This window comes from Dromaius novaehollandiae, chromosome 2, assembly GCF_036370855.1.
Source record: "Dromaius novaehollandiae isolate bDroNov1 chromosome 2, bDroNov1.hap1, whole genome shotgun sequence".
NCBI lineage: Eukaryota > Metazoa > Chordata > Aves > Casuariiformes > Dromaiidae > Dromaius > Dromaius novaehollandiae.
Window position 1 is genome coordinate 130,447,695 of NC_088099.1, and position 21,984 is coordinate 130,469,678.

Here is a 21,984-nt window from a genome sequence, read left to right on the forward strand (position 1 = left end):
AGTTCTACAGAAGTATTTTTAAATTCATATTAAATGGGTAATAGTAGTACATATTAACAAAGGTAGTAATAACTCTTTTTACATGTTTATACCACATCCTTTTATTTATCTTGGTTTTGGTGCTCAAACTCTCTTCCTTTCTCATGTTTTCTTCCATTCTACTTTGGGGAATGTTGCAGAACAGCAGGATTTTACAGTGAAATATAGAGCCACATAAGTCAATAGGCAAATTTCTCCCTAACTCCAAAGGTGTCAGGATTTCATCCTGAAAGCAAGTATTTCACAGTAATAGCCAAAGCCAGTAAGTAGCATCCTGCGCTGGACTAGGTGGCCTCATAGGTCTTTCCCATCTCTAGAGTCTATCACACAGCTAGCGTCAGATTTAGTGCCAGCCTGGAAAGACACAAAGGAAAATGTTAATTTGCCTTTCAGCCACAGAATATGGAGAGCGTGTGGCTTAACGCAGTCCTCTTCAAGAAGGGCTCTGTGTCACTGAAACATTAACAGGGATTTACAGTATTTCTCCCATATGTTCAAGTCTCAGACAGTTTTGTTTGTCAACAGCCCACTCTTTCTTTTTTCTCTCTGAGAATACTCTCTGAGAGTTACTTCTCTGAGATACTGAGAATTAGTGGTTTTTTGAAGCATTTTTTTCTCCTTTTCATGAAAGTCAACATAAGAGCATTGAAGGAGCTATCAAGTATTCCATGTTAGCGTTATGCTTTTTACCTAGCTTTTTAACCCATGTGATTTCCATGAACTAAAATCATTTGCAAGAAAAAGTTTCCCATTTTCCTTTTTACTCCCAGTGCTCCCGTGACTTACCTTCTCGTAGCTCTTTCACCCCCGACAGCACAGAACAGAAGCAGCAAAGCGCTAGCTTTTTAAAAAAACGCTGCGTTTTCGTGTTATATTATTATCATCGTCTCGCTCCTCTTTCCCACCCCAGGCACAAGGCTTTTGGCAGCCATTCTGATTTTAAACCCCACTTTCTCCTCTCTTCGTGGCCCCCGGCAGCCCCTCTCCGGACGCGCTGCGCGAGCTCACCTCCGCTCCCTCACCAGCCTCCCCCCCGTCCGCAGAGCCGCAGCGCTGACCCCCGCGCCGCGCGCAGGGCCGGTAACGGCGCTGCGGCGGCCGTTGAGCCACACCTGCGGGCGCGACCTCGGGAGCCAACGCCCTGCCCCGCCCCCCGCCGTGCCGCCCGCGCCGGCGACCCGGGGACCGGGACGGGGCCGCCCCCCCCGTCCCGGGGGCACCTCCCGCCCCCCCCAGCAGCGGCGCGGGGCCGCGCCCCCCCCTCCGCCCTTCCCCAGCCCCGGGCGCGGCGGGGCCCTCCGCCCGCCCTCTCCCCGCCCCCACTCCCGGCCGCTCTTATCTGCCGCCGGCGAGCGGCGGCGTCTCTGGCCGCCCTACTCCAGCCGGCCCCCCGTGGGCTTTGTGTGCGCGGCGGGGCCGCGCCATGCCGCTGCGAGGGAGCCCCGCGGCGCTCCTGCCGCTTTGTCTGCTCTGCCTCCCCGCCGGGCTGCTGCTGCACGGGCCCCGCTACCACGGCCGCTACGCCGGGTAAGTCCGCGCCAGCCCCGCCGCCGCGGGCAGCCGCGAAGCCGCCGGGCGCGTTAGCCGCCCCCGCGGCGTCGGGGCGTGCGCGGCTCGCTGCGCGCTGCCCCCGCGTCTCCCCGCGGTGCCGGCGAGTCCTGGCGCTTCCCCGCACGCAGGGCTGGGCGTCTCGGGCGGCAGCGCGAAGGATGCTACCAGCGGGGGGGCACTGTGTTTCTGCAGAAACAGAAACTTTCCATTGTACAGGGCGGGGAAAAAAAAAAAAAGCCTTAGCGGCTTCAGCGTGCTCCGAGCTGAAGGAAGGTTTGTGTCTTCCTCTGGAGAGCGTGTGTAATGGACCTCTGAAACTGTTCTGTGAAAAGTTTAAAGTTCTAAAACATACATAATCCTGCTGACTGTGCGAAGCCCGAGCAATAAGGCGACCCGATTAACCTTACACGTGAAGCTGTTTACATCTATATCAAACTAGACTTTTTTTTTTTTTTCCATTTAAAGATCGAGTTTGTGTTAGGGAAATTTTGAGCCGAGTAGCAGTAATAGACAAACTGTGGTATCACTGAGCAGTAAACTAGGGTGATGTGCTTGCTAGGCAGTGCACCCAAAGGATATTCACTTCTTCGCTGGTTTAGAGACTTTCTTCTTAACACAGATGTAACAGCTACAAGACCTGCAGTAGACTTACAATACAGGTAAAGACAGCCAAACAGAGGACCACTAGAAGCCGGTGGTGTCTTTCTGCGCACAGTACAAATTTAATTAAAAGTGACCAGGGTAAGCACATGTAACTGTGCAAGTAAGAACTGCATTAGCCTTTTTATTTTACTTCAGCAGCCAAGCCAAGCACGTACATTCCACAACTGAAATGAAGTTTTAAAAAAATCAGTCCTGAAGCTTCAGGGATTTAGTAATGTGATATGAAGCCACTCACCCCTGGGTCACTATTAGTGATAGAAAGTAGTTAAACATGTGACAGCTGTTTCACCATCTCTGTTCAGTTCCTTGGGTAAAAGGTGTCTATCTGCATTGCAAAAGAAAAGCAGCCGCCACAACTGGGAGCCTGCCTGGCAGGACCTGAAGGAGTGGGGCACAGACAACTGAGTTGCTCTTTAAAGCCAGGGTCCTGTCATAAGCTTTTTTGCAGAATCACTGTTCTGACTACCTGGAGCCCATTGCACAGTCATAATTTCAGTAAGACCCCATTATCTTTAGTTGAAGGTTTTATTGGATTTGCTTGCAGGTGACATTGAGGTAAATAACAAATTCCCAGCACTGGTACAGGAATCTTTTATGAATGTTAACTACATCTGTGTATATGCATATTCATTTTATCTATATGAGATGTCAAAAATACATTTTAATATTCTCTGGGTTTAAGTGAGGTTGTCAATCTATAATCTAGTCATTTAAAAGAGGAAAAATTACATGCAGTTTCAGGTGTTGTAATCTAGTCATTTAAAAGAGAAAAATCACATGCAGTTTTGTGTATCTGCTGACTTACGTGATTTGCCTTTGTTAAAGCTTTAAAAATAATTTTCTTGTTTAAGCATTTTATGCGCCCTGGGTGGCATGCGAAAGACCCACACAAACAAGTAATTCAACTCTTGTGTGTGATCCCTGTCCTGGAAGCTTTCCCATGGATCTAGTGCAGAAGAATGAGACTTCTTGTCAGCTTCCAGAATCTGGGCAAGCACAACAAAACAGAAATCACTACCCTCCCCCCCCCCCCCCCAAAAGAAAGAGGGGCTAGAGTTCATTATCAAAAACTCTCAATCAGTAGGCAATTATAGTAGGGGGCTGAGATACATTTATGCATCTTGCTGAAAATGTGGTCACATTTGTAACACAAACCAGAATGTGCAACACGTGTAATACAAACTGGAGAACCTCTAACTCTACTAACCTTTTACATTTTTACTATCCTGGCATTATTTGTGTCAATAAACGATGATGAAAAAAATCAGCCTGAAGCAGAATGAAGGTTTCTTAAGATTACAATATGTCTTGTCCTTCTGAAGCTTCTGTCATCAACTCAGGATCCTGTGCAGAATCATTTAATTCCCTCTCATTAAAACTGATTAAAAACAGTTGAGAGGTGTTGCCATTGCTAGTGAACTTGGTTATCACCCAAGAGGAAAAATTATTTGGTAGGTTTTTTCAAGAAGGGCAGTGAGGAGATGAATACAGTTTTCTCATGCTCATCATTAAGAGGGATGTCCCAACCATCTTACTACTTTTTGTGCCAAGAAATGTGTGACGATCCTACTCGTTTCCATTGTGTCAGAAGCTGTACGGTACAGGGGAAAGGCATAAATATAATTGAGGCAAAAGGATGAAAGAGGAAAAGAACAAAAAAATGCAAAACATTTCTCATAAATTCAGACCAGTGCTAGGAGGCACAAAGCAATTGCAGATCTTTAGCTAAGGACTCTGACCAAAGACAATTGATATTCCACCTGTTTCTGTGAATGAACTCTTCCAAACTCTTCAGAGAAGGTCGGGTACGCCATATAGACATCTTTTTAAGTAGATATGTTCCAGATACCTGTGGGAAGTCAACCAGTATGATGCCTCAGAGAAGTGTGACAAGGGAGGCAGCAGCTCTCATGCTCACAGAGTTACTGAAAAGACAGGTGCAGGTGTATTTGCCTTCTGCTGCCTTGTGCAACAAGCAGTTCAACCTGCTCTGTGCTCTTGTGCCTGCCGGAGCTCAAGAGGAGCTTGGAGTTACTGCTTGGATTTCAGGGGAGATGGGCAAGGAAGGGGGGACACATCAGGGTGTGGAGAGCATAGTTGCAGTATATTATCAAAGAATTTAACAGGATTTTGCAGGATGCCATTCCTGGAGGTTCAAACAGGGGCAGCAAGTGATCAAATGTAGGGAATGGTTCAAGTGACAGAAATAACTGAGTCAGCTAGGACTCTCTGGTCTCAAGTAGAAACAATATAGGGGCATAACAGATGTCTGCCAGCTTGGAGTGACATGGAAGAGACCAATTGTTTGCTGTTTTTTTCAATGCAAATGGGAGGCATAAAATGAATCTAGTAGGAACCAGGTTGAAAGCAAGGAAAAGCTTCTTCACCCCACTGGTATAAGCCCTCCTTGCTGAAGTGTGTGAATTGTTGACATAGATTCAAAGGGACTTGACAAGTCAGTGGAAGGGAGATCTGCTGAGATTTACCACATATGACATCCAGCTCAGGAGGCCCCTGAGCTGAAAGTAGTTGTAGACTAGGAGAATACTCAGTGATAGTATCATATGGTCTTGCCCTGTTGTTACTGTTCCTTGGGTACTTGCTTCTTGACAGTATTGTAGAGTAGGATACTGGAGTAGATGGACTTTTTTTTTTTTTTTTTTTTTTTTACTAAATAGAGCAGTCTTTCAGCTCCTGGTTATCCCATGAAGGAGATGATTTCCCACAACCTGATCAAGACTTCTTAGGAGAAAAAGTATCTTTCATTTGTCCTTAAAAAAAATCAGCGCTATGTTCTTTTTACTCCTGTTCATCTCCTTCCGCCTGACACATGGTACTTGGGCATGTACCCTCCACTTTCTACCCCAGCAACAGTGGCACTGCCTTTCTGTGCTGTATCCCTCCTGAGTTCTTCCAAAGCCTTTTCAGACATGTGCCTCACCTCAAATAACCAAACACAGGCAAAGACTGAAAAAACTTGGCTAATTCTGTAAGATTTTTGCTGGAGGGCTTTTTGTTTTTGTTTTAAAGAGAGTTTTGTTTTTGTTGAGATTGGAGTGAGATGTTAACTCCTCCAAAATGTTAGTCTTATGTAGGTTGCAGTGCAGCAGGTAATTGTTATTTCTCTTGGACAGGGAAAGGCTATGATGCATTCTAAAGTTCTTGTGTAAAAACAGCATAAGAGGGTCTGCAAGTGATGTCAAGGTGGATAACAAGAAAACTGAAAACAATGAAGAAACATTCTGTAATTCAAGATATAATATGCTGTGACTGCTGTTCATGTCGATAAGCACAGATATCAACTCTGAGAGCATTCAGCAAATTTCAAGTATTTTAATGCCTGCTTCCATCCCTACATACCATAGCTAAGTGCCTCTGATCCCACAATACCTTGCACACAATGGTTGGCAATTGCCCTGTCTCCTGGAAAAAACACATGGGAGTGTGAGGAAAACTGGTTGGTGAGGGAATTGAGAAGTGGAAAGGAACTCTTCCTGGGCTGTTCCCCTCTACAGATTTTTTCCAAATGTTTTAATCAGGGTCTAGAAGATCTGCTTTCCTGTGTAAAAACTGTTCTTTCTCTTTGCTGCTCAGCTCTCCTTCCCTACCCCCAGCAATCACCAAGTCAAACTAAAATGTCATAGACACAACTGGCAAAACAAAAAAGAAAAGCATGTGGAAAGCAGACCATCAGCATTAGATCCAAGTTAATCATTCATTGAGATGAAAACCACATTTAGTGCTTCTCTGGTTGGTTTCAGAGAGTTTCTAAAAGGTGAAAAACTATGAGCTCTCTAGCAGTGTTCACAATTTAAAGTATCTTCTTTTCAAATAACCAATAATTCTGTAATCAAAGCACCAGCACAACTCTAATTTTTTATTTCTTCGTCACCTGATATTCCCTCTGAGCAAAACCATTTATGTTCTTCTAAAGGATTAAAAAAAAGGAATGGTTAATGTCAAGTGTTGATTCTTTCATTCCGCAAAGTCCAGGCATTTCAAATTTGATGCTTAACCTTTTAAAGCATCTCTGCCCTTTTCATTATAAATGAGAAATATGAAGTGTTTCAGTTGCTCTCTCTTATCTTTCCGTCACCTTTATGCGTGGGTGTGGTTTTTTTGTTTTGTTTTGTTTTTTTGACTAATTGGAAAACAGTTTGCATCCACATTACACAAAGTGAAGGCCAGGCAAGGAGGCTTCCAGGTCATGAGAGCTGTGTCTGAAGTGATCTCCAGCTTGATGTTACAGTGCACCATGTGAGCCTGGTCCCATATTGTCCAGCCTGGGATGCTGTAGGATGGTGTTGTGGTGCCTGTCTGGCCTCAGCAAGGGGAGGAAGAGGGGGAAAGAGCACAGGGAGTGAGGGAAGACATGGGGATTCGGGATGTGGGCAGAGCTTGCACCTGTACTTGGGAGCTCTGAACCTTTCCTAGGCCACAGAATGGTTGAGGTCTCCCAGATTAGATGACACTTACGGCCTTCCAGTAAGAATGATTCTTTGGGAAGTGCAAGACCAATCCCAGTAAACTTTTACAATTTCGTTATTTTTTAAAACCTGTATTTTATGAATGGAAATGTAGTGTATTATTAAAGAAAACTCCTATTTGAGCTTGGTTTTGAGTTCAACAATTATGTCATGCGAAACATATGACACATTTAAGATGTACTTAGTCAAAGATACTAATAAAAAAGAATATACGTATTAAAGCTGTATAGACCTTCAATCTAAAGATTCTACTTTGAATCCATTAACTGCCACTGTCCCATGGAAATAAGCAGAAGAAATACATCTTTTCCTAGAGCTTCCAGTACTAGTTACAGTGAACTCAAGAGCTCCCACTTTTATGCTTTGCCCACTCCCTCCCTGTTGCTGCTACTGCTAATTCTTTCCCGGAATCACTCATGGCTTTCTTAAAATGATGTTCATAACCTTGAATGTTTTTGTATAGGACATTCGCGAGCATTTGAAAAGGAAGAGGTGCTATATAAATAATGTACGTACTAATTTTTGTGATTAAAAAATCTGGAGTCTAAAAATATGAGAGTCAGTCACATAAAAAACAGTGGAACTTTTAGTGCACATGGAAAATCATAGTTCTGGAATGAGCAAATTTGAAAAGGGGAAGCTAAAAATCTGCTTTTCTTGCATGCATCATTGATAATTTGTAGGAAACTCTTGCTTCATACACTATGTAGGACTGTATCCCATGCTGCACAATAAACAGGATCCCAAGTTTCTCTGAAATTCTGCTGTCTCTAAAAATGTCATCCATGCATCTGAAACAGCCTTACGTGGTCAAAATACCACAGGAAATGTTCATTTCTTTAGCCAGTTGAAGGTGAATGGCCACCATTAAACCTTTCTCAGTATCTACAGGAGCTATAGTCTGTCATCTCCATTTTGCAGAACTGTGTATTTCGGTTATCTCTTCTCCTTATTTTTACCTCTGAATACATTACAAAATTATAGTTATAAAGCATGTAAAGCAAAGTATTTAAAATGTGTGCACTGTGTATGTAATATTCACACAAAATTTGAGGGCGGGGAGGGAAAGATATTTTGATCATATATCAGGAGTCACTTCAGTAGTCCCTTAAGCAAAACCTGCTGCGAATATGCATATAGCATTGGAAGCTAAAAACACGTGGTCCAGTTCACGGTTCAGTATTTTTGCTGTTCAAGCAGTATGGTTTATTTTGCTGCCAGGTGGGAGATAAGGAGGATTTTCTTGCAGTTTGATGTACATATGATCCTCTAACCCAACAGAAAAAACAATATTGTCACTCTTCCTTGCCCAGTTTGCTTATACATTTCTGCTATGAGTATTAATTTTCATGCAGAAAACTTTCTGTGAATCCTGTGTTCTCTCTCCTATTTGCAATGATAAGCAGGTTAGGTGGCAAAGTGAGATCCAATAATTACAAATGTATACATTAGATTTCTTTCTGAAAATTTTGCTGCAGGAAAAACTTACAGAACTTAACAAGACTTTTGCCTGGTCTCAGATTTGCAGGAACAGACCTACAGTCACCAGACTTCTGAAGACAAGCCAAATCCTAAGTTTTCTCAGTAAACCCTTGATTCTAATTTAAAGGCTTTGTTCACAGCATTGTGTACAAAGATGCAGTTCTGACTCAATAGTGATGTTACAGTAAGACCTGCACTGATTTTAAGGTTGCTAATAATTTCCACCTGAGTGTATCAGATCTGAATCAGACCTTAAATAGGTACCAGATGTAAAGAAGGAATCTGCAAAGAGACCCCTAAAATTATCGTTTGTGCAAGGCACCTGGGGGTGGGAGAGCCAAAGTACTCTGAATTAAAAAGATATTCAGAGCAACAAACTGGTGGGGACAATATGTTCCTTATTCTCTAAAAGTTTGCACCTCTTGAGCTTGCCAAATGAGGCAAAGGACCTCATTGCTTTCTTGTGAAACTAAAACCCAGGCATTGTGCACCATCCAGTTGCAGTGAGGTTGCCTGGCTATTTGGGGTGGGTTCCTGTGCAGCCTGGCACACCGGAGCAGGCAGGAAGCTTAAACATGTCCTTCTGCCTGTGTCTGCTCTGGGCAGGCTGAATGGTCTGCAGGGTGCAAGCTCCCTCTCCCCCAGGGAATAGTGCTGCTTGCTAGTGTATGTTATTAAAGAGAAGTCACACTGCCAAATTAGCAAGCAAAACAATGTTACACAGAACAGCACTTGCTATGGGAAATATGTTCTAGACTGCATAAATACAGCCATGAAAAAACAAGCATCTTATCAAATCAAAACTTTTTTTTTTCCATATTCGGCAGCTCAGTAAAGGTGCCATCCAGAGGCAGACTACCAAAGCAGGATCTTGAAAATATACTTTGTGGAGGCTTTGTTGCAGTAAAGTTATTCTAAGAAAAACTTTTATTGATTGCTATATATCATGCAGTATTTCAAATACCTTACAGAGTAATGATACACTTTGCGATACCACGTGGTTCACTCAGAGAGAAAAAGGCTTTTTTTATTTTCAGTTTAGATTTATGTTGCAATTGGATAATAACTCTTGATAGTAGTACTCTACAGGCTTAAAAGCCTGAGGTAAGCAGCAGAAAAAAGTGGTACATTTTAAATACAAGACAACATAACAGCTCGTTAGGCCAGAAGTTTGTTTTGAGGGACAGATAGCACACATGATGAAAGTATATTCTGTAGATAGGATTTGAAATGTGAATATTCTGGCCACTTCCATTTTTCTCCCGAAGCACTGCAAGTGTAAATTTAGTTGAAATAAATGAACAGATTAATCCTCTGAAGTCAAGAATTTGATTATATAAAAAAAGAACAGGATAGGACCCTGAAAGAGAGGCAAGTCTCGGGAATAGATGTGAGAAATGACTTTAGCAGGCCTGATGAAAAACTAGTGCGCTCTTTGATTTACTCAATTGGACTCCTACCAAGATTGCCACCAGATGCTACTCTAAGGCTGCGGGGTGATGATAAAGCCAAACTGAGCTAACCCAAGCTAATGGCACACTGCTGCCAGGAGAGGTGGTTGCATTCCCACCACTCCAGATGTGCAGCCACCCCCTCTTTGCTCGGTGACTGGCACTCATCAGACTACAGCAAGCCAATTCCAGGAGCAAAAAGAGCAGAAAAGCATTTTTTCCGTTTCTTTCCTGGACTGACTTTCAGCTCGTCAGTCTTTAATGTGGCTCCTGTAGAGCCTCTGAGGCATTAGCACAAGGAAGCGGGTGGAGTGACTGGTTTTCCAGTTCCCCACCTGGGTCGGAGGATTCATGCTTAGGCCTCTCAGACTCCCCGTGCGTGCATGCTCAGGAGACGATACTCTGAAACCAGTTAATTCCAGGTATGAAATTCAATGAGCATATCATGGTCAAATCTAGACAAAATTTGGCTTTCTCATCAGTCCTGACTGCCAGATTTCTCTGCAGACCAATGTCAGTGGAAATACCCAAAGGTGTCTTTCAGGCTAAGGTAGAGAATAATGCAATGCTTATTTTCAAAGAAGTGTCTTTCCTAAAAAAAAAAAAAAAGAAAAAAGAAAAAAAAAAAAGATTGAAAACTACAGGAAAAGTTAACCTTGGTGCTAGCCATAGTCAAAGGTGAGATTTTGAAGCAAAGGGACTTCATTGTTCCTAATGTCTTAAGTGTTGCAATTCATCTTCTTGGAGCAGACGACTGATATACTAGGGTCTAAGGAAAGATAACCTCTGTATTTATTAAATAGGTCAATATTGGATATTTGTCAAGAAAACAGGAAAGATATTTAAATAAGGATGCCTTATTAAGACCTCTGCCATTTTTCTACAGTGGATTTTCAACTGGAAAATAAACTTTGAGTTCATTTGCGCTGTATAGGACAGGCAGCCAGAACATACTCTACCTGTACTCCATATCAAAAAAAAAAAAAAAATCACCATATAAGCACACTACCAAGTCTGGGCTGATAAGCCTAGTGTCTCAGCAGAATGAGCTTGCATCTTTGCTGGCAGTACACAGTGTAAACACAGCCCGTGGCACAAAGGCAGTATGCCATGTTTCTATTCTACTCAGTTCCCAACAGTCTGGGTTCCTGATCCGTCTGCCTGTGAACGTGACAATACCAAAAAATATATATGGGGATTGTCAGTAGAATGTAAAATCTAAGTTATTTGCCTTCTTTTTAAAAATCATATAGTTTCACCTTCAGTCTGTTCAGCTGAGGTTGTTTTTTGATTTTGTTCCCTTTACCAAATTTCAGTTGTCTTAGTTTTGATGTAACTTTAGAATCATGGGCTACTCAATAAGGCTTGAGAGGAAATCAAAGCATCGGAGTATAAAGGGTAAAAGCTTTTAGATTCACAATCCAACAGCATAAAAATAATTTGATGTGGTTTGTATTTTCTGAGGCCTAGTCTAGAATTTTATAACTGCAGTAAAATATATAATTATGCAGATTTTGATCCCTGCTCCAGGAGTTGTCTGTGTTCTACATTAAGTAGTCAGGAGGGAGAGACATGGTTATCTCCTCCATAGCAACTGCAAAGAGTAAAAAGCACTGGAACCTAGGGCTCATCTCAACAGAAGAGCAACCACATTTTGTGAGGAACCCTATCTGCTTTGTATTTGCTATGCATTGGCTGAGCTCATCGGGTATATCACTAGCTCCTCGAGGCCCTGAACGCAGAAACATCATCTAGTTTAAGAATGCCTGTCAGACAGAGACATGAAAAAAGTACTGATTTATTCATGCAGGGTTGTCCTGAGCAGATCTGGAGACAGAACTGTGGGCACCTCAGGCTCTGATTTGCTGAAAGAGGACTAAGGGGCTGCAGCCTTCCTTTCCCATTAGCACTTCCCATGATGAGGTATGCACCCAGTCACATGATAGAGTTATGTCTTTGAAGACCTTGCCTCACCTGCCAAAAAGATATTTTAAACCAGGAAGTAGGTGCCTAGTGAGTTCAAGTGTCTTTGCAGTTCAGAAGCAGGTTTGAAGATACTGCAGACCTGGAGACTTTAGGTCCACCTCTGTCTCGCCCTAGCATTCAGGTCCTCTGTTTCACATATGCATAGCCCCAGGTCAGCACACAGCATGCAGCCCATCAGTGTGATGTTTGTGTCATATCCATCCCTCTTTCTTTGGACCTGTCATCTCTTTTCCATAAGACAACCGCCATATGTTTGGCCATATGATATGTGATGGACAAAAAGGCACTCAGAAGTACGGTAGTGGAGAGCAGGCTGCCACTACCTGGCCAAAGTGGAGACCTGTCTGTAATGGTTGGCACGTATCACATGCAAACAGATGGGAAAACAGTACAAAACTGTAGAAAGCTGAATTAGCTTAAGTCCTTGGAGGATGATGGGAAAGTGAAGTAAAGCTAATCTCCTATGCGCTAAGGAATCAGTAGAGATCAGCAGACCAGTGCTGAAGGTGAGTTAAACTGAGGAGTGATGAGAGGCGATCTCTCGAAACAGTATAAAAGCTCTATGAGGGAGTGGTGGTTGAAGAGGTCCGGGGTCCAGCAAAACATGATCTTTTGCTTCTGGGGACTGGAACTGTAGGAGCAAGAAGATCTGCAGATTTTACATTTTCAGAACAGAGTAGTCCTATGCATTTGCAGACAGCAAGACAGTGCCGTGAAACAGTTCAGGGCTAAGAATCATAAAGAACAGCTGATCCACACTGTGCTCTGTGAAATCTGATCATTCTGTATTGTTTTTCTTTAATCCAGATTCGATTATCTGTGCTGAAAAAGTACATGTGAGCTTTTATGTATGGCAACTGCAGTGGGGGTGGTCTTTGAATTAGGACGTATTTGCTCACAGAGTCGGCAGCAAGTCATGCTAGTCGAGTGGCTGCAGGCTGCACAGTTTTACTGAAAAAAAATAAATGCAAACATGAGACAAAAAGAGGACAGGTCCATGAAAACCAGGAGGGTGAGGAAAGAGAGTTCTAGTTTTCAGGAATATATTGTGAAATGAGGTTAACTGAGGGAAGCAAGAGATAGCATTTTAAAGGTTTATTCTACATGTAATGGATTTATCAGATACCTTGTTAGAGCTAATGAAATACAGTCTTAATGATGATAGATGGGGTAGATGATAAATGGCCAATAAAAATGCTGAATAATCATTCTGTTAAAACATGCAAAAGAAAAAGCAAAAAGCAAACTTTATGCAGGAGGAAAATACATGGGTCTCACTGAGAGGACTGCTTTCACAGCAGCCTAATAGGAAGCGTAATAGGATATATTTATCAACTGGCAGTCCATCTACCCCACTGGAAAACATTACCTATTTCGGAAGAAAGTATAGCACAAACTTCAGGCAAACAAAGAAGGAATTTTTAAATTAGTCATTGTATAAAGAACTTTGCTGCTTACAGGAATAACTAAATAAATGGGTAAATGTAAAAGTAGCATTTTTAAAGTTATCAATTTGCATGCACAGTATTTATTTTTAAACTATATGGCTGTAAAAAACTAGATGTTATACAACAAAGGAATGTCAGAGGTAGACCGGAATCCATTGCCTATGAGGAACAGCCAAATGCTTGCTTTTAGTAGAGATGCCTTGCTCTTAAAACAAGGAAGTTTGCGTTAAATGCAAGAAAACCAAACACTGTCAGCTGCATTCAAGACGTGTTCCCATAGCCTGTGGGGTTTTGTAGTTTTAAGCTTAGTTATTACTAATGCACTACAGGGAAGGAGGGGGGAGCTTGAAAGAGGTTTATGATGGAACATGTAAAAATAGCTGTCAGTTTTCTTAGCATATAGGAGGGACTGACTGCAGGAAATGTTGCCTGATGGATAGGAACTGCAGCAAAAGCTGAGAGGCTTTGCTCTTTTGGCCAAGCATTGTCTTGATGTATGACTTAGGTCACTCCACTGTCCATTTTACAAAAGGAAAATGGAAGTAAGAACAAAAGCTCTATTTTTTCATATGGAAGAAACAGCATCATGATATCACCTCATATGTTATGTTGCTTCTTGCATAATACAGGTTTTTGGCAGCTTATTCATAGCATATAGCATGCCAACTCCATTTTTCATGAAACTTTATGTAAGGATAGCTGGGGACGAAATACAGTGTAACAAGAAAGAAGCTACATAAAAATGGAGCTGACAATTTAATAGCTCTACATTTCTGCGGGTCTAAACTTGTCGCATTATTTCACATAGCATATCAAGTGTAGCTCAGTGTTCACGTATTTTGCACATCATATCTTTAGAGACTGAAAATTGCAAATGGAAATTCATTTTATGAATTTATCTCAGTGTAAAATGTAAAAAAAAAAAAAAAGACTAAATTGCAAGTGTGTATTCAAATAAAAGCACAGAACACGTTTTTAGATGGATTTTTCTTAATTACCTGATAATAAAAATAGACAGAGCTGTGTATCAAGGTTCTAATGTTAGTATTTAGTGGACATGTACTGTCTCCCATTTATCTCCCCACAAAATATTTTGGTTATAATCTTACTAAATCCCATTATTTCAGGCATATCAAGGCAGCTATGCTTTTAGAACAAAATATAGAGCAAGGCTAAAGCTGTGCTGATCACAAGTTTCAAGTCTGAGTATTCCAAATTTGAGTAGTCAAAATAAAATAAGACAATACAAACATTTTCTATGTCTTCATGTGAAATTTCATCTCACTCGTCTGGTCTATTTTAGGCAAATTGAGCCACATTTCTCCAAAACTCAATGAAATTAAATAGACCAACCTACTCTTTCCCTTCCCTCACTCCAGCATTTCACCCTTAGATGAGGAACAAGCCCATTAGAGGCTCTCTCTAATAAAATCATTGTGATTTTACAGCAGCAGAAGCAGATTTTAGTGAAGGTGCTGCTTGGGGGACATATTTTTGCAAGTAACAGCTCACTGATGGAAATAACATTTGGCTTCAAAAGTTATTTCTCAGAAGGTCTATGCTCATAGTTTCTCAGCTGTCATTTTCAAAGGACCTTTCTCTTTAGTGGCTGTGCAGGTGCTGAGCTGAGATTGCAGCCTACTGTGCAAAAGCCTGGTCAGTTTTCCTGGTAGCTGTTCTCGCAGTTCTCACCCTCCTCGTTTGCTCATTGTCCTCCTGTCTTTTTGTAAACAGAGCCTGCCGCACTGTTTTGGGTAGGGACTGGCATTCTACCACATGCTAGATCAGCAGATAAGTCTTTGGGTCTTTGTTTCTGTGCGTCTCCAGTATAATCAAGTAATAATAGTTTCAGCCCTAATATGATTCATTTGAACAGTGGATGCAGCTAGTATGTTAAATAGCAATGTTATGCTGGTGAAAATAAGCATAACAACTTTTTATTAATATGAATGATTTCAATTTAGTGATTTGTTTTCGGCTGGACAGAAGGCAGCAAAAGCTGTGCAAAATTGCTTAGAAGTATGAAAATGATTTGTTTAAGGAGCTACTAGCTGTCTTTGTCAGCCTTTCATTAATTTTGGTGAATAGCAAGAAAGAAAATAAACTGCATTTAAGAAATAAACTGATAGTTTCCATCAAGTATCTAGTGGATAAAGCTCTGTTTCTTGATGTATTGAATTGATACAAACAAGGCTGAGAAACAGTTGATGCATGAGCGCAGATTATACCAACACTCTCTGAACCCAGCATCTTGTTCTTCTGTATCTCTGCTTTTGTGGTATTTTGGGTTATTTGTTTTCAGTAGGATTCTGGGTGTGAGAGTTGAAAACCATAATCAGTTCAGAGGCGAATAAGCAGGAAGTCATGAACAAGAGCTCTAAGAGACATTACCTGCCCTGACCATGTCCGGCCAAGGTAGCTCACATCCTGCATGATGTTAATGGCAATGTCCTTTTTCATGAAAAAGTATGCATATGTTTTTATACATACACAGAAATGTATGTATAAACATTTCTGAAATGGGGAAGACATCAATTATACCTCCAAATCTGTAAGTCAAAGGAACGTACACAAAGGTGACTTTCTTTCATATAGAAAGTATGACTAGCATGATGTCATTCAGTAAGACAGACTAAACAATCTGTCCTTTTTAGATAAAAGCTATAAAAACTTAAGAAACATTTACTGTGTCAAGTATCTGATGAAAATTACAGTAATAAATGTGAGGTAAGTTAGAAACCTTGGGTAAAATATTCCCAGGACAATTGCAAAATGCCCTAGGCATTTGCTGTCTGCCTGCTGTTATGCAGAACATGTTTGCACCATGTTTGATAAAGTTTAATTTTTGCAGCATGGAGTGTTTTTTTCCTAAGAGCACAGCAGTGTATTGTTTAGACAAAATGAATGACTTGTACATAATATCTCAAATGGGGAATTTGGTATGTCAGCAGCAATGACAGACTTGGTACTTAAAGATCTCTGCATTTAGGTTCTTATGATTTAGCAAACTGGATTCCAGTGAAATATTTCATGTTTAACAGATAATCAGTGCAGTAAATGCTTTTTAACAATCAAATAATAAAATAATGTAAAGGCATGTCTGAGGAAATCCATTGTAGGTTGTTAGAGCAGTGCGTGTGGATTGCTACTCAGGGTGCTACACAGCTCCAGCACTGGGGATGGTACTTGACTAATTCAGGGAATTTGCTGTGCTTTGCCACTGGGCTGAGTCTTTTCAAGGAGTCTCTTCATCATCACCTGTGCCTACTTCCAATAGAAAAGCCAGACTTTGATCACCTCACATCCAGCATGAATATTCAAAGCCACAACTCAGTTGTAATCACATCTTAAACTTTAAAGATACAGAATCGCTGCTTTGCCAATTTGACTTTTGGGAGGGCAGCCAAGGTACCACAGAGTAGTTTTGATGGAGTTACAGCAATAAAATCAGAATCAAGCCCGAAATGTAGAACAGTACATAGTTTGAAGAAACAGTGATTACCAGTCAAATAGGTGAGATATTCACAAGTTTCAGTTCAGCTCATTAAACACTGGTTTACCTGAGTTGAGACCAAAAATTTACTATGTAGTAAGATCTCTGGTTTCCCTGTTTGTCAGAACTCAGAAAAAGTAGATTGAATTCCTCTTCTTGGTAACATAAAGGACTCCCAGGCCCTAGTGTGTTGGTTCTGTGCTCAAAGTTAGTTTTTCAAGTCACTTTTTTTTTAAGAGTAGGACTTTGTTGTTGCTTCAGAGGGAATGAATAACACCACTACCTTATTTTTTTGATTTTTTTAATTTGCCTACCTTTCAGATTGCTGAGGAAAAATGCCGATATTGATTCAGCAACCTGAATAATTCTGAGGTATATTGGCTCGGCAAGTTTAGGTTTTGGACAGTTGGTTGTAAACATGTTGTTTCTTCCAAAAGCTACAAAATTCTCTAAACTGAATGAAACAGTAATACATTTTAATTCATCTTGTGACCAAAATTTCCCAACCTCATCCCACATCTGTACACAAATATTTATATTATCTAGCCCTAAACCAACTTTATTAAATTAAATAAGAAACTCCATACTGCATTTTACAAACATTTCTCCATAAATTAGATCATATTGGTAACAGATTTCAAGCTCATGGAAGTCCAAAGCACTATTTCAAATAGTAAGATGAGCTATTTAAAAAGGTCTGTTTTCATGTTTTAAATCAGTAAGGAAGTTTTTCAACCTTTTGATTTAAAAAAAAAAACAAAAAAGAACAGAAAAGAAAAAAAGAAGAAGAGTTCTTACGTATGTCAGTGACCACAATGCAATACGTCAGAGTAGACTGTCGATGTTTTATGCTCTCCTTTTGGAAGATCAATTATAAGACCCATAAGCAAAGAGTCTGTAAGAGAGAGACTCTTCCAGGCATGAGACATCTGGTTCTTTGGCAGTATTCACAGACTTTTATGTTGCCAGCTTTCAATTAGCCCGTTGAATTTGCCACGTGCTTTAACTGACGATGGGCTGTCTGGACTGCCATGTGTTCCTGGTTGCTGTAGCTTTAACATTAAATGTTTAGGTTTATTCTCCTCCCTTCTGCTTCCTGAGAGGATCTCTGCATAGGGAACATTTCACAATCAACCCTAATATTTAGGGTTTAGAACATTGCTCTTTCATGCTGCTAAATATACATTTCTGATTGGTTTTCTATGGACTGACGCACACTTACACTGCTGCAAGAATTATGCATATCCTGAGTATTCCTGTGCGTCACTCAAAGTTGTACCCTTGCAGACATTCAAAAGAAGCAAGCAGAGGAAGATTTCCCATCTGTGCGAGACCACTGATACATCGCTTGAGTGGTCAGGAACTTCTTAGGCACTTAGTTTGCTGAACTGAGTCTGAAGTTCATATAAATTGTTTCTAGCTTGGTGTCCAGGGTGATTTTCTGAAATTGTCTTCTAGAGGAAGCTGACTGGAGGAGCTGTGTCCCTCGGTTATAAGACTGAGGCCTAGGATCAAACTGGACATGTAATCTGGAACACCAGATTGTAAATATTACCTCTTATGAATCTTTTGATTAAAGTTAGTCTGCAGAGAAGCCCCTTAATCCTTTTAGAAGTAGGTGGAAGCAGGTAGCTGCTTTTAGGGAGAAATAAAAATTTCTGAGTTACCTCTTGGATATTAAAACTTAATAAAAATACAAAACTGCATAGAAAGAGCATTAGTAGTTTCAAAATGAAGTGAACTAGGAAAAATAGGAATTAAGACAGTTCCTTCTTAACTTATTCCACTTGTGTATTAATTACAGCATTCTAGTGCTCTTGCTTCTATATCTGCCACCTGAAGCATGTATCTGACATATCTGCTCTGCTGAATGGTCTAGAGCCATCACATCCAAAGGCCTTCTGGAGCAATGGAGACAGTCATTCACACAGATCTTCAAGATTACTTTCTCTCTTTTATGTTCAGAAAATGGTATAAGGGGGATAGTTAGTAATTTGAAGTATCATGGAAAATGGGTCTCCATTGTGAACCTATGTGCTCAAAACCAGCAGATAAATAAAAGGCCTAATACTTTTGTTTTTCTTTAGTAAAGACTTTTTACACTTCTTCTGGAGTCTGCACAAAGTCTTCGAACACACAAAGTCAGCAATGATTAGGAAAGAAGAGAAGCAGCTGGCCAGAAGATGGTGGTCAGCACTCCTCTCTGGCTCTGCACGCTATTTATCACCAGTGACTTCCACTGCACCCGCTCTCCTGGCAACCCTGATCATGATTAAACTCCAGTCTGCTACTCTGAGTGACAAGGAAGTGTTTTCATACAAATGCCTTCTAACCTTTACAGATAGACCTTCTTCCCCAGTTGCATTCACTATAAAAATATAAAAACCCCTGTCCTTATGCCAGTTGATCTGACTTTCTGTGTGCCCATGTCTTTGTGTCCAGCTTCCCATTTTCTACTTCTCTGTTTGAGCTGAGCGCTACCCCCCAACCCAACAGCCTCCATCTTCTGCAGTGCCCTCGTTGCTCTTGTGATAAAGATGCTTCCACTCCTCTGCCACTTCAGTACTTATTTAGAAATCACTGCTGCCCTCAAACCTTAGACCAGTGTGGGGCCACGCTGGTTGAATCTTTCATAATCTGATATAAAAAGCATTGTACTGTGGTATTACTAAGTATGCCATTAAACTCTTTTGAATATTAAAACAGATTAACTTATGATAGTGGCATTAAAGGAAGTGGAATAAAAAGACTTCTGCAATTGCAGGACTTCCCTTGTTTTCACAGTGAGCAGCAGTGGGACAAGGGAAGTCCGTCACGTCTATTCTTTAGAGGGTGCCCAAAGGCAAGCTCTGTGTCGCTCATTAAGTGTGAAAGTAGGGAGACTTGCAGCATCAGGAATCTCTTCATTCTCACATCCAAAGGGACAACGGGGCAAATGGCAAGCTAGCAGCCACCCTGCTCTGCTCCGTAAAACAGCCATGGTTCCAATGCATTTCTGTATTATGCTATATTTATTTGGTCCTATGGGATAGCATGGTCGTTTTGAACAACAATAATAACACAGTGTCAGTATGCCACTTATTTCTGCTGCAGACTGTATCCACCTCTACCAGATTACCAAGCTTCCTGGAGACGAATAACACCCAAACAATCACCTGCTTGTCGAACTGGGCATCCGCCCACTATACCTACTGAACTGAGAGACTCTTTGTTACAGTTCATTCCCCTGACAACTATCATCAGAATTAATGTGAAATGCAGACATTGGAATAAAGCACCTCTAATATCTATCAAATCACTTAGTGAAATCCGTCACTTTTGGCTCAGATGAAGTACCTCCTAATTTAAGGCTGACATTTAACGTTACTCAAAAATAGCTAAACATGGAACACTGAAAAGAGAAAAAGAAACTAAAAGCATCAGAATTAGCAGTTAAACTTTTACAACACTTAATTTTAAAGGGCTAATGGCATGGGATTCTAAAATCTGTAACAGCAGATGATTTATGATTTTGCAAAAGATCTTTAGAAAGCTATGTTCATGCATAGTTGGATCATTAGAATATTTTATGGAGGAGTTTTGAAGAAAAGTGCTTCAAATTCATTGGCACTTGCTTAAAACTGTAATATTTCACATAAGATTCTAATGTGAAACTGACAAAGCTTATTTTACACATTTAAGCCTGTTCAGACTTTGATAGCATTCAGATTTCAACACTTGTGTAATGCAGTGCCCCTGTAGGCAGAAAACATCTGTCAAGTAGAGCTGGTAAAAACAAAAGTTACTCTGGATTTTTTGATGAAATTGTCCTTCAACAGAATTCTGTGAGAGTTTTTCTATGCTTTCATTGACCAAAAATGAAGCAGCATAGCTATTTAAAATCCAAAAAAATCTTCTGGAAGCCCAATAAGTATTGACTTCCTTCTTATTATTTCTTTGGAAATAATTATATTTCCTGAGAAATCAGGAAAATCACGGCAATGATGGCATATCAGGATGTATCTCAATTGCAATGAAAGTCTGAAGATGAAATTCTGCTAATCAGAAAACAGGATGTTCTGTTGTTTATGTGTTGCTGAAATGGGTTTCAGTGAAAAAAAGTTTTCCACAAGCAGTGGCATAGGATATACACACACACACTCCAACACCATGATCTTACCTGAGAAAACATGCCCTCTAGTTATTTTATTATACTACCTTTGTTAAGTTTAAAGGAACCTAAGGAAATGTCTGCTTATAAATTTTGGCATATTGTTCAAAATAACAGTCCTGTTAGGTTATGTCTACATAGGCAAGTAGTGCTACACTCCACAGAGTGGATCAGTTAGTGCTGAGGACCAGACATACACACTGTATCAATTTTGTAGGGTTTTGCATTGGACTAGCTGATCTGCTCCCATAGGCTGAAAGCCTGTTTGTGGTTGGGGCACATATATACTCAGAGTGCTCTCTCAGTTCATGTTTAACACAGTTTGTGCACCCTGGGTCTACTCCATAATGTGACATGCACCCTGAGGCTGCTTTGTAGTGTGACGCTAATGTTGGTCAGTAGGGACAGCTGGGAGATGCACTTCAGAAGTGCACTTCTGATCTGAACTGAAATGTTTATGTAGTTCCTGTCCCTCTTCTAGCACTAATTCCTAAAGAATAAGGTGTCTGCAGCTGTTAAAGAATATGCTGTCAGTGAAAGTTTCTTCCTAATCTCCATCATTTATCAGTTGATAGAGGGATGGAAATCTCTCCAATGTCTTGGAGGAGGATACAGAATTGTTGTATTTGTGATTAGTTGTTTTTGCAATTTGTGGGTATAAGGGGGAGTAGCTACTGTCCTGAATGAGCCAAGATTCCTTTTTCTGTATGTTTTCTAAAAGCTTTACTCAGTTGTTGGCTCTCCTTTCCAAAAGTGTACTTTTCCATTGTAATCAGATTTGTGTTGCCTAAAAGTGAAGTCATTGTCTTAAAGACTAAACTTAAAGACTAAACAACTAAAGAGCCTGCTCTGAATCAGGGATGTATCTAAACTAGCAAGATTTCTTCTTCTCCTTTGCTTTGTGGCCCAGACATGGTGACTGTAGAAGCAAATGTAGTTTAAAATGTTGCCATCTACCAACTGTTTGTTGGGGCCTGTGTGCTGAAGGGAGTTGTGTGAGTAGTTATCCAAATCAGCTCAAATCACTGTCCTTAGAAATGTAAAATAAGCTGGCTGACTAGATGTTGAAGCAGGTTGGGAGCATTCATACAACCTCTATTTTTAGCAGTGGACTAAATTGAGAAATGTTTAGCGATCAATATTTGTCCTTCAGTAAAAGGGATATTGGGGGGCATAAATATTTACCTAGGTATACCCCAGTTACCTTTCAGAGTGGACTTTGGAGAAGTTACCT

General features: G+C 40.8%; 1 protein-coding gene across 3 annotated transcripts in view; it reads left to right on the plus strand.

Moving 5' to 3' along the window:
- The first annotated feature begins 1,369 nt into the window (after window positions 1-1,369).
- CPA6 (carboxypeptidase A6) overlaps window positions 1,370-21,984 on the plus strand; it is an 84,836-nt gene continuing 64,221 nt past the window's right edge. For all 3 annotated transcript variants that reach the window (XM_064507427.1, XM_064507428.1, XM_064507429.1), the window contains exon 1: window positions 1,370-1,566. In XM_064507427.1, the coding sequence (XP_064363497.1) occupies window positions 1,463-1,566 (104 nt within the window). In that variant the 5' untranslated portion in view covers window positions 1,370-1,462. The remainder of the gene's footprint in view (window positions 1,567-21,984) is intronic.